Source organism: Balaenoptera acutorostrata, chromosome 17 (assembly GCF_949987535.1).
Source record: "Balaenoptera acutorostrata chromosome 17, mBalAcu1.1, whole genome shotgun sequence".
NCBI lineage: Eukaryota > Metazoa > Chordata > Mammalia > Artiodactyla > Balaenopteridae > Balaenoptera > Balaenoptera acutorostrata.
This window is the reverse complement of record NC_080080.1, coordinates 67,944,731-67,961,386: the sequence shown is the minus strand read 5'-3', so window position 1 is coordinate 67,961,386 and position 16,656 is coordinate 67,944,731. Positions and strand designations below refer to the sequence as shown.

Genomic DNA, 16,656 nt, shown 5'->3' with positions numbered 1-16,656 from the left:
AAGACTGTAATCTTTAGAATCTGATAGATTGTAGTCTGAGATCCCACAACTATTGGCTGCGTCACCTGGCAAAAGTATGTAACATTCAAAGCTTCAGTTTTCTCATCATAATATAAAGACGATAACGAATTCATGAGCCTGTTTTGACAATCTGATAGATTTTTTAATGTGAGGATTTATTGTCATAATTCCTGTCTTTCACGATTGTGCATTAGAGATAAGGACGACGGGAATAATACACAGCAAAAGCTCATTATAGTCATTACTATTATTAATAGTTTTACTATTAAATCTAATTATAGTCATTACTATTACTAACAGTTTTATCCAAACTGCCTTGTAGTTGACTTTGAAAACTTGATGTAGAAGTTCACAGCCTACCCTAAGGGGAAAGGGTCTTAGAGATCACCTAGATCTACCCCCTCACTTGAGGGATGAAAGGCCTGAGACCCAGAGCAACACACCATCCAGCACACTGCTCTGCACTTGCAAAGCCTGGACCATAGCCTGCCTCTCCCAGTGTGAATTCCCATGGGCCGGCCACTGCACCATGACATGCCCCTCAGCAATGCAGTGTGTGCTGCCTGCCCCTTCCCAAAATGCTCACCAAGCCTGGCGATCATTTTCTTCCCTCCTAAACTACACCTGGCCATCCGTGTTAACCTGTCTGCCCTTATTTCCAGAGTACAAGCCCAGATTTGTCCATACCCGGCAGACACGCTCCTTGTCAGTCGAATTTGAAGGCGAAATATATGACATAAACCTGGAAGAAGAAGAACTGCAAGTCCTGCGACCGCGAAACATTGCCAAGCGTCATGATGAAGGTCGCCAGGGGCCCAGAGGCCGCCAGGCCAGCAGCGGCGGTGATGGGGACGCGATGCTGGCCGACAGCGGCAATGCCGTGGGCCTGCCCGCCACTGTCCGAGTGACGCACAAGTAGGAAGGCTTTGTGTTCACGGGGGTTGAGTTCAAAGTCATCCCTCCATGTCATATGATTTTGCCCCTTTACAAAAAGCGGTGTTCCTAGAGCTGGCCGATGTGATGCATACCTGGGGGTTAAAGAAGCAACAAGGAGTCCAAACAGTCATAGATTTGGACGTTTGCTTTGGGTCAGTTTCACATGAAGGCTGATCAGCTGGGCATTTAGCCAGAGTGATGCTGTCACATCTTGACTCAGCAGGAGTGGAGTTCTGCCCTGAAGCAGTTACCTTTGTGGAGTCTAGAAAACACATGGAAGCCGTTACCAGGGCTGGAAAGGCTCTCGCTGCGTGGGCACTGCGGCTCAGAGCAGTTACCGTGTGAGGCTTTCAGAAATGAAACACAGCCCAAGGGAGGACTCTGGGTCCCGGAGAAGCTTCCAGAAAGATGGCGTGGGTTGAGGATGGATATGAGATGCAGAAACACCTGACCTCTCCAGATCCCAGAGAGTCACGGAGATGGGGAGGGAGGTGATTCCCCTCGGCTTTAACCGACTACCCTGGTTCTTCAGTTCCTTCCAAAATCTGTGCGCTCTCTTGATAGAGAAATCTTTTCTTTCTGAATTTTTTAGCGAGATCTTTGTTTTCTCTTGCATTTCATCACTTTAGGGAGGTGGGGTGCTGTGAGCCCTGCCAGGATTTTTATCTCTGGGACGGGTCTCCTGGTGCCTGCAGCGGTTATGGTTAGATGCTAAAAGATTTAGACCCGGGTTTGTTTCTCATTCAGTGTTGATTTGCTCCCCCATCCCACCTGCTGTCCATCCCTGGGGCTGCTTCTTTGCTTCAAACTTAATGGGGCACCTCAGGCAGGCTCTTTGTAACAAAATAGGTAGGATGAATAACCACCTTCTAACTCTGTATTTCTTCAAATCAACCATTTCCGTTACAACTGTGAGAACTTCATTTTTTTTCCTACAGTATTTGGTGGGGCTTTCGAAAGTGGAGTTTACGGGGGGGGGGTGATATTTGTTCACGGGGACGTGAATATTGAATGTTGCCTTGATCTTCGTGATGACGTCTCTCTGATACCATCCTCTGTCCTCACCAGTAGCCAGGAAACATTCCCACTTATCCTTATCTGTAGCTCAGCTCCAGGTAACTGCTTGCATCCAAATTAAGCAGTTAGAGCAGCGGTCCCCAACCTTTTTGGCACCAGGAACCGGTTTCATGGAAGACAATTTTTCTACATGGCGGGGGAGGGAGCAGGGGATGATCTAGGCGGTAATGCAAGCGATGGGAAGAGATGGGGAGCGGCAGACGAAGCTTCACTCGCTTGCCCCCCGCGCACCTCCCGCTGTGACCACTCAGCTCCTAACAGGCCGCGGACCACTACTGGTCCATGGCCTGGGGGCTGGGGACCTCTGGTATAGAGGATAATGAAGTTCCCTTGGCTATTTTTAATGCTTTTTAATATTAGCATAGAAACCTATTTCTAATGTTGTTTGCTTGGTTTTTGCAGATGCTTTATTCTTCCAAATGATACAATCCATTGTGAGAGAGAACTTTATCAATCAGCCAGAGCCTGGAAGGACCACAAGGCATACATTGATAAAGAGGTGAGCCATGGCCATGTAATTGGAAGGTATATTCCAAAAGCCCACCCCACTTGCCAGCCCTGCTGTGTGCACTCATCTTTTTTTATAATTATGTGAAGAATAGAAGAACAAGCTGCTTCTGCTTCTCCAGTGATACAGTGATAGTCCTGACTGAAAACAAAATAGAAGGTGAAAAAAGCATGACCTCTTGAAATCTCTGTGAGCAAAATGATTCAATTATAAAAGAGCCAGCTGTTAATGTTTATTATAACACATCGGTTGGAATATAGAGGTAGACATATTCTAGGCCCAGCTTGTTTCCAAATTAATTATCATCTCAGATGAATAGCTGTCATTGTGGAACACAGAAAATAGGGTGGAAAGAAAGATGCTTTGTGTAGAAAATTTTGATCTTAAAATACCACTGTTGACATGCGTGTTTTCCAGATTGAGGCTTTGCAAGATAAAATTAAGAATTTAAGAGAAGTGAGAGGACATCTAAAGAGAAGGAAACCTGAGGAGTGTGGCTGCAATAAACAGAGGTGTGTGTGTGTCCATCCGTGGTCTCATTTGCACGCAAGCTGCAGTGATGCACATTAGGCTTGTTTCTCTCTTTTACCAATAGAGAGCTTAATAAATTGATATCATGTATTGTAATGATCTAAACCATTTATGTCAAATTAAACATGTCATAAACCTAAGCAGAAGCTTAAAAAAAGAAGTCCCATTAACTTAAGATTGTTACATACAACAAAATAACTGCCTACCTTGTATTTTGCTTCCATTTTATAAATCAACTGTTTGATCAAATGCACGATGATGAAGACTCACTTTTCAACCTTCTTGCCTGCAGCTATTACAACAAAGAGAAAGGTGTGAAAAAGCAAGAGAAATTAAAGACCCACCTTCACCCATTCAAGTAAGTAACTGTTGGCCACATTTGCTGGGAGTGAAGCACTTTTTGCGGGGCCTTCCTGAAAGGCTGCTGGGACTCCTGTGTTCCAAGTGGTGCTGCTTAAGAAAAGTAGATGCAACTGGGAGGGCATTAGCTCAGGAAGTGGAAAACAAGCCCACGTCTTGCCAAGGGACCATGGCAGTCGATGCTTTTGGAATCCCGGGAGGGGGCATCATTTGAAGTTCTGCTCTAATTGCGTGTGTGCTCTCTGCTGGTGTATCGGCTGGTATCTAGACTGTACTCCATGCACTGCTTTCTGTGGACTTGCTGAATTAGGTCCGTGTGTTCTGCAGAGCAGCGTGCAACTGTGTTGAATTCTATAAGCTGGAAGAAAAAGACATCTTTTTAAAATAATTGTAAAATTTGCGTGTAAAGGGAATTTAATATTTGAGCCTCAACAAAATTTGAGCCCTTCATGGAAAGATCAAGATAATAAAAAAAAAATTTTTTTTGATTCTTTCCAAGCCTATTTTGTAGGATTTGTCCAGAGAATTTTAGAAACCTAATTCAAGTCATCTAATCCGACCAATCATTGACTTCATGGCTGATAGATTCTGGGCCACCAGGAAGTTAAGCCACTTGCCCAAAGGTCATGGCCAACGGGATCTACTGATTCACGTTGACATTTATTTCCATCAATGATGTTTGCATGTCAATAAGGAAGAAAATGTCAATCCTGTTAAGACTCAGTGAAATTCTAAGAGCGTTGTCACTCCATGAGTTTGTCTCCAATATTGCTGATTATATTTTGTGTTTCGAGGCCCTCTGAAAAAGTGAGGCCATCTGTTATTGTGTGTCTACTATCTTGTGCCTAAATCTGTGTGTGCGATTCATAGCAACGATCCTATTTTTACTTGAGAAAGTGCTTTCTGATCATTAAAAAGTCCTTTCTATTGGAATAGAGAAGCCGCTCAAGAAGTAGACAGCAAACTGCAGCTTTTCAAGGAGAACCGCAGGAGGAAGAAAGAGAGGAAGGAGAAGAAGCGTCAGCGGAAGGGTGAAGAGTGCAGCCTTCCTGGCCTCACCTGCTTCACGCATGACAACAATCACTGGCAGACTGCGCCGTTCTGGAACCGTGAGTCGCCCCATCTAAGTGCCACCTCCCGCCACCAGCCTGACAGCCAGCAGCTCGTGCACAGTTGCTTAGACTGGGAATTCAGCAGCTCGAAACCAGGAATCTAGAAAGACCCTAGATTAAAGCATCATATCATTGTCTATACTGACAGCTAGAATCATTTTGCCCAAAATTACTTTTTTCTTTAGAAATTTGTATTTTGACGTTTTGTTTGAAAATGCCCAGCTCTCCGTGGGTTTTTCTCCTGATGATATTTCACGGAGTACCCAGCCCCTGACAGACTTCTGGCCCAGCAAGACTGCTTTGTCACTAAGTAACTAAATAAATGGATGAACAATTTTGTCCCAAATGTATTTCATTTCTGCTTTATTTCAAGTGCATGGAGACTTGCACTTGAAGTCCAGGTCAGTGTTTCTCAAACTGGGATTTGGAGACTCCCAGGAAACCAGAGACCATTCTTGGGGAGACCTAAGACCTATTTGTGATCATTTTTGTTTTCCTTTCTGTTTTGGTGCATCTTGATTTCAGGGTCTGTGTTTGCATTTATGTTTACATAATGTTTACATACTCGAGGCTGAGTGAACTCTTAAAGGCCTAGCTTTAACTTTGAATGTGGGGATCTGAGGGTCACAGAGCTTGCTGGGGATCTGTTCTCCATCAGGCTCTGGGCCAAGTACGGGAGACACACGATGAGCGAGACACACCTCCTTCTCTGCCCTCAAGACACTTATATTCCAAAAGCGGGTAAAGAAAGAAAGTAAATGAAATCAATAAAATAATTACAAGTTGTAATAATGCTGTGAAGGAAACAAAGTTTTTAAAAGGGACCCTTTTAGAGAGGGTAGGGATAAAGGGCCTTTCTGAAGAGGTGAAATTGAAGCTGAAACCTAAGGCATGGAGAGAAGGAATCATGTGAACAGGGGTTGGGGGTACAGCACCCCAGGCAGAGGGAGTAGCAGAAGCTTTAATCTGACCGCTCTTTCACGTACTTTCTGCAAGTTAACAAGCGAACCTCTGCGTGGTACAAAAGATGTTCATGGTAACGGTCCATCTCATGTTCAAGTGTTGTAGAGAGTCTGCAAGATCACAAATTTCCACATCCTTAAATCCACTGAGCTGCACTCAAGCCTCCTCCAAACCCATCCACACTGCAGAATCCCCTCTCTTGCCAGGCACCATTTGTGACACGTGACCATCTGACATTCAGAGCAAGCTAAGGCACTGGGTCCATCTTTTTATTAAGTAACCATTTTTTCCCTCTTTAAAAAAAATTAAAACAACCATAAATAGGAGTTCCGATACTTTCCTTCCCGTTCTCCACTCAGTCACCCTGTTTTGGAGACAGTGCCCCACAGAGCTAAGGGGACAGCAAACAAAAGAGCCTGAAACTTCACCTTCACCTTCAGCCTATAATCACCCTCCTAGGTTGCCACTGTTTTTTTGCATCGTCACCTAATCTCACGGCAAATTTGTATAGAGAGGGGGAGAAATGTAGTTGTTTTTAACGTCTACACACACAGTATTTGCAAGAAAGAAAATGTGAACTTTAAAATGTAAAGATAAGGAAACACTGGAATGGCGAGGCTCCTGGGTTTTCTCATTCTTTTTGTTTTGTTTTTCTTTCTTGCCAACAGTGGGCTCTTTCTGTGCTTGCACGAGTTCTAACAACAACACCTACTGGTGTTTGCGGACAGTTAATGAGACGCATAATTTTCTTTTCTGTGAGTTCGCCACTGGCTTTTTGGAGTTTTTTGATATGAATACTGATCCTTATCAGGTAAGTCAATATGTTTTCATTTTATGAAGCTTATTGAAAATGGAATAAGCAGAACGTGAGCTTAAAGATACTGTCCTGGCCGCTTCATCCGCAGCTCACAAATACCGTGCACACAATAGAACGGGGCGTTTTGAATCAGCTACACATGCAGCTGATGGAACTCAGGAGCTGTCAAGGGTATAAGCAGTGCAACCCAAGACCTAAGGGCCTAGAAGTTGGTAAGGAAAAAAATTTTTTTTGTCCCATAGTACCTGGAAAATTCTTTCTGTTGTCAAGTTTTCTGCCTTTGAAACATATAGTTGGGGATAGAAGACATAGAAACGTCTAGTTTGGGATCCTTACAGGGGAAACTTTCCAGGCAATTCCAAACATATTTTGTTCCCTAATTTAGCTCTGGGTGCACTAATGAAAAATTTAATACCCCCAAAGATTTGGTGAGTGTTTCATTCCATCTCGCCCAAAGATCCCTTCTCTTAGTAAACCTCAATTCCTGATGGAAGCATCCACTGGAAAATGGGATGAAAGCATCGGGGGTTTATTTGTTATTGATATCAACAGTCATAAGATATACTCTAGGTCAACCAGGATATCCTATTTTTTTTTAAGAGAATTGGGATGGAAACACACAGTGCCCTATTTCTGCCTCTCAGAGTTTGGAACTCCCACAGTTGGATCCCTGCCCACAACACATTGAATTAGATTTCTTCTGCAAGTGTTTCCCATCTGAAACTAGAGATGTTTGGGCACAACGTTGTCTTGAGATCTGAAAGTATAAGAGGGCCTGTATGGAATCAGCCAGATGTTCCCTCCCTGGTCTGCAATGTTAAACTCATTTCTCCTTTGGCTCATGGAGATGCAGTTCTTTTCAGTGTCCGTCCCAGCTCTTTCCTGGTTAATGAGAATACTTATTTTCTCATAATTCCTGTGGAAATGTAAATATCAGCTGTCCATAGAAGGAAGGAGAAAGAGCTGAGGCTGGCCAAGGGCACAGCATGCCAACCCCAAAAGGGTGAAGAGCTAGACCCAAAGACAGTGGGAACAATTTGCAAAAACCCGCTGTTGGGCAGCTGAGTTTTCTCAGCGCCCTTAAGGGCCTGTGTCTCTGTGGGTCCCCTGCAGAGCCAGCAATAAAAGTAGGCAGCTCCCCAGGCCATGAGCCTTGATGGGGGACTCGGGGGCGGGGGCAGTGGCGCAGGCTGAAATGATCAGCATCGTCACCTGTCATTTCAGCCATTATAGGGTCCTCACGGCATTCAAGCTGCGAGTCCCAGAGGAAATTCTAAATCCTGTGGGCGGTGCCGTCACAGCTGTCAGTCACCACCCCTCAGTTAAACCCTTATCGGAATTCACTGCCGGGCAGAAGAGTCCAGCCAGGTCTTTTGGTCACTGACTCCACTCAGCTTAAATCTTTCCAGATACCCTGCTTATCTGTTGACCTTTTCTTCAAATTTTACTCCCAAAAAAGCCCCCTAAGGCCTGGAAATTGAAACAAGTATTAGAGGCACTTGAAATATTACACCCGGATATTTCTCCCCTGAAGAACATAGCACCTCCTAGTGGTGATGACATAGCAGCTCCGCTTAGTGAAACCTGATAGAGTCTCTAAATGGTGAACGACGCGCCAGGCGGAGCCTCTTGTTACCGTTACACTTCAAGTAGTCCTGTCCACCTTCTAGACGCTTCCTGAGGGAGATGATTATTGGCCCTTTTTTCCAAGTGTTTTGTCTAAAATAACCAAAAGTTAACTATTCCTGAGACTTACATGGACTTTGGGAAGTACCGTTTTATCACTTTGAAATGGGCTTTCCTATCTCACCCTCACCCATTTTTCATGTGAAGTCTGATACGTTTTATCTTAAACCTTTTTATTTATAGCTTTCCATCCTCATTTTGAACCTGTCTAATAGAAAAGCTCTGTTGGACTCCGGCACTGTCTGTATTTCACACGATATATTTCTTTCTAGGGTTTAGATGTTGTGCATGGAACATGACATAGTGGGTGGTTTTATGAGTTGTAAAGCTAACGTAAATTACTCTTATATTTTCCTATATCAGGAAATAAAGATGGAGGAAGCTATGACCTGCACAGGTATTCACACTTTTTTATTCTGCCCGGCAGCTTCTTTCCCAGTCATTGCATGATCCAGCCATTTTAACTCATTTCTGTTTCTCACCTTGTCGCACAGAGCGTAGCTTGGGGTGCACGCATGTTCTAACAGCTTTCTCCACCGTCTTGTGTCACTGGGGACAGATCTGTCATTTTGCTTTTACATCAACTCATTGTCACAACAAGATGTCTCTCAGAGCATTCACTCAGTCCCACGCTTGATTGCTTGTTGGATGGTGCTTTTAAGCATAGAATGATGTGAAGAGGGAGAAATCAGGATGACCTTCGGGAGCCCTGGGGAGAAGGGGGGAGGATTATTTTCCTGGTGGTGCTTACACGTTGATTTGGTGGAGAGGCTTCACAGAAATGAGGTAGAGATTTTATGAAGTCAAAATCACAAAAGGAGTCACAGGAATTTTAAGAGCACGCTAGAGCTGAAGGTGGAGCAGAGAGAAGGCGTTTCCTTGTTCACAGTCCTTAATTAACTTTGGCGGTGAAAGCAGCAGTGATGGGGCTCAGAAGCTTTGCAGGAGGCTGGTGAGTGAATAGGAAGCGTGGGAGTCGGGGTCAGGATATCTGGAATCAAGACTCGCAGAAAGGTCTCAGCACAGCCTGGAGACAATAGTGCCTGACACATGAAAGCTTGATGAAGACCCCCTCAGCCCTGTCCTCTTATCCCCTCCAGCCCCCCATCCATCCCGCTTACCTCCCTGTGCTCTGGGGTCGGGGAGGGGGACCCAGAACGCCTGGCGGCCGTGTCAGCCCTTCCACAGAACCTTCTACTCCAAGCTTAGACTTCAAGCAGGTCTGTCAGAAACGTGCCGTGTGGGGCAGGAGGGGTCTGTCCTTACCACCTTACTGAGGGGAAACTGAGGCACGGATGTGTCACTGCCTTAGTTCACGAATCCTCTTGGGAGAAACACTTTCATCAAAGGGACATGGACCTCCCTGGTGTCACCCATCTTGATACTGTCTCAAAGAAATAGAATAATGTCGCCTGTCCAGGGCACCCTGGTGGCCCCCCTGCCCCTCTTCCAGCCTCCTGAGCTGTGGTCTCAGGTTCCTTTCAGAGGGCAGTTCATTGGTCCCATGAGAAGCTGAATGATGGCAGGGAAGGTGTAAGCAAACAAACAAGACAAAGAAAGCTGGACTTCTGGGGATCCTTGATAGCGGTCTCTCTGTCTCTTCTTTTTCTCTTCCCTCTTGTCTTTCTTCTTTCCTTTCCTCACTCCGCCTCCACACCCACCCTGCGTGCCCCGCACCAGCACACGTGAGACAGAGCAAGACAGCCCCCTCTTACGCGGGTCTCCCCCAGGCTACGGGCTGCCGAGGTAGCATCTCACACACCAGGACTGATCTGCCTGCTTCCCGGGGGTCCCGTTAAGACATTTCTGAAGTGGGGCATTTTAAGTGGACCTCACACTAGATACTGACTTTACAGTTATTTTATGATGCACTCAATTCTACAGCTGCGGGATTTTCCATCCGGCCCTCTTTTACTTCTGTCATGACAGAGGTAAAAGGGTATTAACAGGTTATTTAAGACACAAGTCTGGTCAGAGCTGAGGAAGAGAGTTCTTCTTCAGCAAGCCACCCTTGGACAGCTTTGAGATGAAGAATGGCTAACTGCACTCCAGTCATGAATAAAGGGCAGGCATCTGGGACCCCCCCTACCCTGACCCCTGTCACCACCATCACTAAACGGGGCCAAATCCATCATTTCTGGGGTCGTTTGGGCAAACGTTTGGTAGCTTTAGTTGTTGAGGGCATGGCGTCCCTTCCCTGGGAATGTGGCGAGTGAAAGTGTGTGTGGCAGGGTAACCTCGTGTTACCTGTTTTGTATTTTTTTCTTCTAAATTCCTTACCAATGGACAAATCTAAGGATCCTTTTTAACTCAGAATGACTGGCGTTTTCAGACTCCACCATTTCATAATCCATGAGGCAAACTACCTTTCAGCTGCTCTCCACATCGTAGGCAGGAAATGATGAAACAGGAGGGCATCGGCCTGTCAGACCTGGGCTCTCCCCGGACACCCAAAGGCAGTGCTTGATGCGGCCTCCCCTGTCCATCGCATCCTGTCGGATTGAAAGGCGACAGATGTGGAACGGCCGGAAAAACTGCCGTCCCACTTTACCAGTCTACAGCTCTCCCGTGACAGCACCGCTGATGGGTTTTTGGAAGCTTCGATTCTTTCAGATTTTTATTTATTTATTTATTTTAGAAAACTAATGAAAATGCATTTTGAATCATGCAATTTGATTACAAAAGCCTTTGAGAAAAATGAGAACCATCACACCTGAAGAATTTGGAATTTGAAAATTCAAGAGAATTTTAGAGAATATTTTAGAGAATGTACTTTGTACAAGATTGACTACAGAAGCGTTTGTAAACTGCCTTCGGTTTTGTGAATTTTCAAAAATTAATCCTTAGGCTTATTTAGGAGGTCTTTTAAAAGCCAGTCTGTTCCCTGTTCAATTTCCTTTTTTTATTTTTTTGACGTGGGAGGTCCATGAGGCAGGGCAGCTGAAATGCTTTGCTTATTCCCACTGGTCATTTTCCCGGTTAGGACAAGCTCAGGGTAGGGACACAGCTCAGTAAAGTGGCCCCCATTCTACTCAGGAAATAATTGCTGGCTTGAGTTGAAAGTAATAAGTTCTGTGTTGCAAAATAGAATCGGATCCACAGGTTGATGGGGTGTTTATTTTTCCCATTGCCTGTGAAAGCTGATGCCGCTGCCCTTCGATGAGCTCGGGGCAGTCCCGGTCGCTTCCTGGCAGCCTAAGGCCGGCATGTTTGCTTCCTGCCCCTTTTGCCCCGCGCCCTGCAGCCCAGCAGGCCACGTCGTGCCCGCCCTCAGCGACCATGCTTCTGTCCACATTGCTCTTGCTTGTTTGTTTTTTCCAAACGTAAAGTCGACTTTTTATTGAAGTATAGTTGGTTTACAGTGCTGTGTTAGTTTCTGGTGTACAGCAGAGTGTTTCAGTTTTATACATGTATATACATATACATATATTCTTTTTCAGATTCTTTTCCCATATAGGTTATTACAGAATATGAAGTAGAGTCCCCTGTGCTACACAGTAGTTCCTGTTGATTATCTATTATATATATAGTAGTGTGTATATGTTAATCCCAAACTCCTGATTTATCCCTCCCCTCCGTCTTTCCCCTTTGGTAACCATAAGTTTGTTTTCTATGTCTGTGAGTCTGTTTCTGTTTTGTAAATAAGTTCATTTGTATCTTTTTTAGATTCCACATGTAAGTGATATCATATGGTATTTGACTTTCTCTGACTTACTTCACTTAGTATGATCATCTCTAGGTCCATCCATGTTGCTGCAAATGGCATTATTTCATTCTTTTTTATGGCTGAGTAGTATTCTATTGTATATATGTACTGTATCTTCTTTATCCATTCCTCTGTCGATGGACATTTAGGTTGCTTCCATGTCTTGGCTATTGTAAATAGTGTTGCTATGAACATGGAGGTGCATGTATTTTTTTCAAATTAGAGTTTTCTCCGAATATATGCCCAGGAATGGGATCACTGGATCCTTTAGTTTTTTTTTTTTTTGTTTTTTGTTTGTTTGTTTTTTAAATTTATTTATTTATTTTTGGCTGTGTTGAGTCTTCGTCTCTGTGCGAGGGCTTTCTCTAGTTGCAGCGAGCGGGGGCCACTCTTCATCGTGGTGCACGGGCCTCTCACTATCGCGGCCTCTCTTGTTACGGAGCACAGGCTCCAGACGCGCAGGCTCAGTAGTTGTGACTCACGGGCCCAGTTGCTCCGCAGCATGTGGGATCTTCCCAGACCAGGGCTCGAACCCGTGTCCCCTGCATTGGCAGGCAGATTCTCAACCACTGTGCCACCAGGGAAGCCCGCACATTCTTATTAAGTTTATTTATAAGTACTTTATCTTCTTTGTTACTATTGTAAATAGGGTTTTCCTCCATCATTAAAACCGCTACTTGATTATTGTTTGTGTATATGAGGGCTGTTGGTTTCTGTATATTAACTTTACATCCTGCTACCTTTTAAATTTTTTTCTTTTTTTTGAGTTAACTTTGTCATGGATTTTCTTGGATTTTCCAGATACACTACCATACATTTGCAAGTAGAGATAGCTTTGCTTCTTTTCCCACTTGTGTGTCTCTGATTGATTTATCTAATTGCATAAACTAATGCTTTCAGTACAATGTGACCCTGTCTCTGTTCTTTTTTTTTTTTTTTTTTTTTTTTTTAATTTTTGGCTGCGTTGTGTCTTCGTTTCTGTGCGAGGGCTTTCTCTAGTTGTGGCAAGCGGGGGCCACTCTCCATCGCGGTGCGCCGGCCTCTCACTATCACGGCCTCTCTTGTTGCGGAGCACAGGCTCCAGACATGCAGGCTCAGTAGTTGTGGCTCATGGGCCTAGTTGCTCCGCGGCATGTGGGATCTTCCCAGACCAGGGCTCGAACCCGTGTCCCCTGCATTGGCAGGCAGATTCTCAACCACTGCGCCACCAGGGAAGCCCCCTTGTCCCTGTTCTTAATGTAAAGACGTTCAGGATTTTCCCATGAAGTGAGAAGCAGGTTTAGGACTAAGGTATTTACATTTTTGTTATGTTAGGGAAATAGCCATCAATTCTTTTTTTAGTGTTTTTATCAATAATGAGTTTTGAATTTGTCAAAAGCCTTTTCAGCATCGATGGAGATACGCAGATCATTTTTCTCTTTAGATCTACTAATATGGTATATTGTTTCAATAGACTTGCTAAGAATGAACCAACCTTCCATTTCTGGAATAAATTGCAGTAGGTCATCATGTGTTATTTTCTTAATATAATATTGAATTCTCTTCACTAATATTTAGGATTTTTGCATCATCTTAATAAATGATTTCAGTCTGAAATGGTCTGTTTATGCTAGCGTTCTTTTTTTAGATATTGTACTGGTTTCCTATTACTCTTATAACTAATTACCCCAGTGCATTAAAGCAACACAGATTTATTCTCTGACATTTCTAGAAGTCAGAAGTCTGATATGGGTTTTACTGGGCTAAAATCAAGGTATCAGCTGGTCTACGTTCCTTCTGGGGGCTCTAGGGAAGAATCCATTTCTTTGCTTTTTCCAGCTTCTAGAAGCTGCCTGCATTCCTTGTTCATGGCCCTTTCCTCCATCTTCAAAGCTGAAAATGTAGCGTCTTCACATCTCAATACCTGCCTCTACCCCACCCCCGCCAACATACACACCCCTTTGCTTCCAAGGTCACATTTTCTCTGACTCTCCTGCCTCCCTTTTTTCTAAAAAGGACCTTTGGGATTACATCGGCCCCAGCTGGCTGCTCCAGGATAACCCCCCCAATCTCAAAATCCATAACTTAATTCGCATCTGCAAAGTCCATTTTGCCATGTAAGGCAACATACCCAGCTTCCAGGGATTAAGATGTGGACATCATTGTGGGGGTGAGTCCACTATTCTGCCTACCACAGCTAACAATGTTATACTTGCTTCCTAAAAAGTTTGAAAGTTTTCTTTGATCCTCTATGCTCTGGCACAGATTGTAGAGCATTGAGATTCTCTTTTCCTTGAAGGTTTAGTAAAATTCTCGTGTGAAATCATAGAGACCTGGTGCTTCTTTGTAGCGTAATTCTTACAAGACTGATAGAAAGTTCCTATAGTAGTCCTTATAAACTTATATAAAGGTTATAAACCTTTCTTTTCCTTCTTTGGAAATTGTTCTGTGTAAGCTGTCTATCTCTATTGGGTCAATTTCAATAAAATGTATTTTCCTAGACAATTATGTGTCTCATCTAGGTTTTCCAATCTGTTCACTTTAATGTCTGCAACATAGTTGCTTGTGTTTTAAATTTTGTACATTTCAATGATTATTTCTCCCTTGTCATTTTCTATTTTGTATATTTGAAATGTCTCCCTTTTTTCTTAATTAGGTAAGCTAATGACTATCTGTTTTGATCCTTTTTTTTAAAGAACCAGGATTTTGATTTATTTATTAGCTATGTCATTTTTTTCTGTTCTCTACCTCATTAATTTTGGTTTACTCCTGGATCTGATAAATGTGTTAAATGCTCGCCATCAATCCTTTTGCTGAAGTTTCCCCAGTGATTTCTTGGTTGAATGAAACTCATTCTCTAGGAGACTGCTCAAGGTGAGCTGATGTGTGCAGTATTCTCTGCACCCTTACATGTTTGAAGCTGTTTTTCTGTAGCCTTGATACTTGAAGGAGAGCTTGACTGAATATACGATCCTTGGTTCCTACTTTAATTTCTGATTTAAGGTGACTTTTACATCCTTGGACGCATGATTGAGAAGATTCAATTTACTTAGCAGTGTTACGTTGTGGTTTTCTTCACTTTACGGTTTATTTTGGCAGGGGCATTTTCATAAGATGGTAGACTTTTTATTCTTATTTTCTATTTTCTCTTATAATAATATTGTTTCTATTTAGACTGCTTCTATTAATTTCATGGTCTTCAAGTATTTACAAGATGTCTAGTTTAAGAAGATCCTTTTCTGTGTAACCAAGTATACTTTCTTCTTACTTTTTTATTTTCTTATTATTGGGGGATGGGATTGTAAGAGGTTGTGTGCCCTCGAATTTCTTTGTTTCTCTCTTTTTCTTGCAGGACCTGAAATTTCCCCCCTTTGGCTTCCTTTTTCCTTTATCGCCAGTTTCCAAAGGCTGTTTCTCTCTTCCTTTGTATCCTTTTCTCCCTGAAATGATGCCTTTCAAGACTGCCACCTCGATTCATGTGCCCTTCTAGGTCTTTTCCTCATTGTCAGTACCACGATTTACCAAGACTTTACAGTGTTTTATACTTCAGGTTGACATTCTTTCCAGCAATGGTTTCAAATCCATTTTTGACTTCATTCTCTCTTTCTTCTTTTCTGCTGTATACAGTCTTCCCAGGGCAGGTGCCCAAAGTGTGACATACAGCTCTACTGGGATTTAGTATTAACTTTTTTTTCACTTACAGGTGACTTGAAGATTCTAGAATTCTCTATCTTCTGGTTATACTGAGGGTGTGGGTTTTGTATAGTTTTACTCACTCTTCCTGCTAATCTGTATTGCTTTGTGGGTGGTTCATTGCATTCTTGGGCACACCTAGAGAAAAGCTGTTGTTTTCTGCAGAACTATAGTCATCTTAGTGATGTAGAAAAATCTGAGAGAGAGAAAGCTGGTGTATTCTTTGCATGCTGTGAAAAACCACTCAATGATTGATTTATCTAAAGGATAGAACTTTTAGGGCAAAAAAGCAATCAAAGAAACAGATCCATTTACTTGGAAGAGTTTAATTGCATTCAAATGTGTTTTTATACTGAGTGTCATGGAATATAAAATAAAAATATCTTACTAAGCGTTGCCTATTACATTAAATTACTTTGAAATTCATCGTTCATCCAGCAGCCCTATAAGTAGTAAAGGTTTTGTCACACAACTATTCCCACGTGTGGCAGATGAGGGACCAAGACTCAGAGAGACTCACTCACTTGATTTCCTGATTGCACAGGGGACTTGAGTAGAGCCAGGAGTAAAACGTAAGCCCCCTGACCGGTAATACCAGTGTATTTCCAGTACAAACCAAGCCTGGTCATAGAAGTTCTCACTCGTTTGATCTTCTTTGCAAATTTCACTATCATTCAGCCACTTTTGTAACCTTAGGCCCCTCCTCGACAACAAATTACTAGGGAAACATACTTTTTAGTGTTTTATTTCAAATTGACTTGTACCACAAAAACAATGTAAGTTATTTAGCCAATAAGTAGGAAATATTTTCTCCACTAAGGATCCACCTTCATCTCTTTTCACAGAGGACAGTTATGGGACGGATGGGAAGGTTAGTCAGCCCAGTCTCACTGCAGACGTCAACTGGCAAGGCCTGGAGGATCTATACCGTGTGAATGGAAGCATCTACGAGGACAGACCAAACTATAGACTTAGTCTGGTTGACTGGACTAATTACTTGAAGGCTGCAGATAGAGTATTTGCACTGTTGAACAGTCACCATGAGCAAAATAAAGCAAATAAGACTAAAAGTGCTCAAAGTGATGGGTTCCTGGCTATGTCTGCTGAGCTCTCGGCACCAGCAGAGTCAGATGAAGACCCGAGGCGTAGGGTTGGGGAAGCACCTCCTTTGACCTTGCCGGCTGACCTTCCCACCCTGCATTCCAACCGACCAACATTCAGCCCAGAGAGTAAACTTGAATGGAATAACGACATGCCCGAAGTTAAT

The 16,656-nt window shown here is 43.3% G+C and overlaps 1 protein-coding gene across 6 annotated transcripts in view; it reads left to right on the top strand.

The window, feature by feature from the left end:
* SULF1 (sulfatase 1) overlaps window positions 1-16,405 on the top strand; it is a 158,310-nt gene extending 141,905 nt beyond the window's left edge. For 4 of the 6 annotated variants that reach the window (XM_057532223.1, XM_057532225.1, XM_057532224.1 and 1 more), the window contains 8 exons: window positions 684-936; window positions 2,437-2,533; window positions 2,960-3,054; window positions 3,366-3,431; window positions 4,370-4,542; window positions 6,177-6,319; window positions 6,414-6,537; window positions 8,375-8,490. In XM_057532223.1, the coding sequence (XP_057388206.1) occupies window positions 684-936; window positions 2,437-2,533; window positions 2,960-3,054; window positions 3,366-3,431; window positions 4,370-4,542; window positions 6,177-6,319; window positions 6,414-6,537; window positions 8,375-8,475 (1,052 nt within the window). In that variant the 3' untranslated portion in view covers window positions 8,476-8,490. Of the gene's footprint in view, window positions 1-683; window positions 937-2,436; window positions 2,534-2,959; window positions 3,055-3,365; window positions 3,432-4,369; window positions 4,543-6,176; window positions 6,320-6,413; window positions 6,538-8,374; window positions 8,491-16,234 lie in introns of those variants that run through there. The other 2 variants (XM_057532226.1, XM_057532227.1) reach the window with 1 other exon arrangement.
* The last annotated feature ends 251 nt before the right edge of the window (window positions 16,406-16,656 follow it).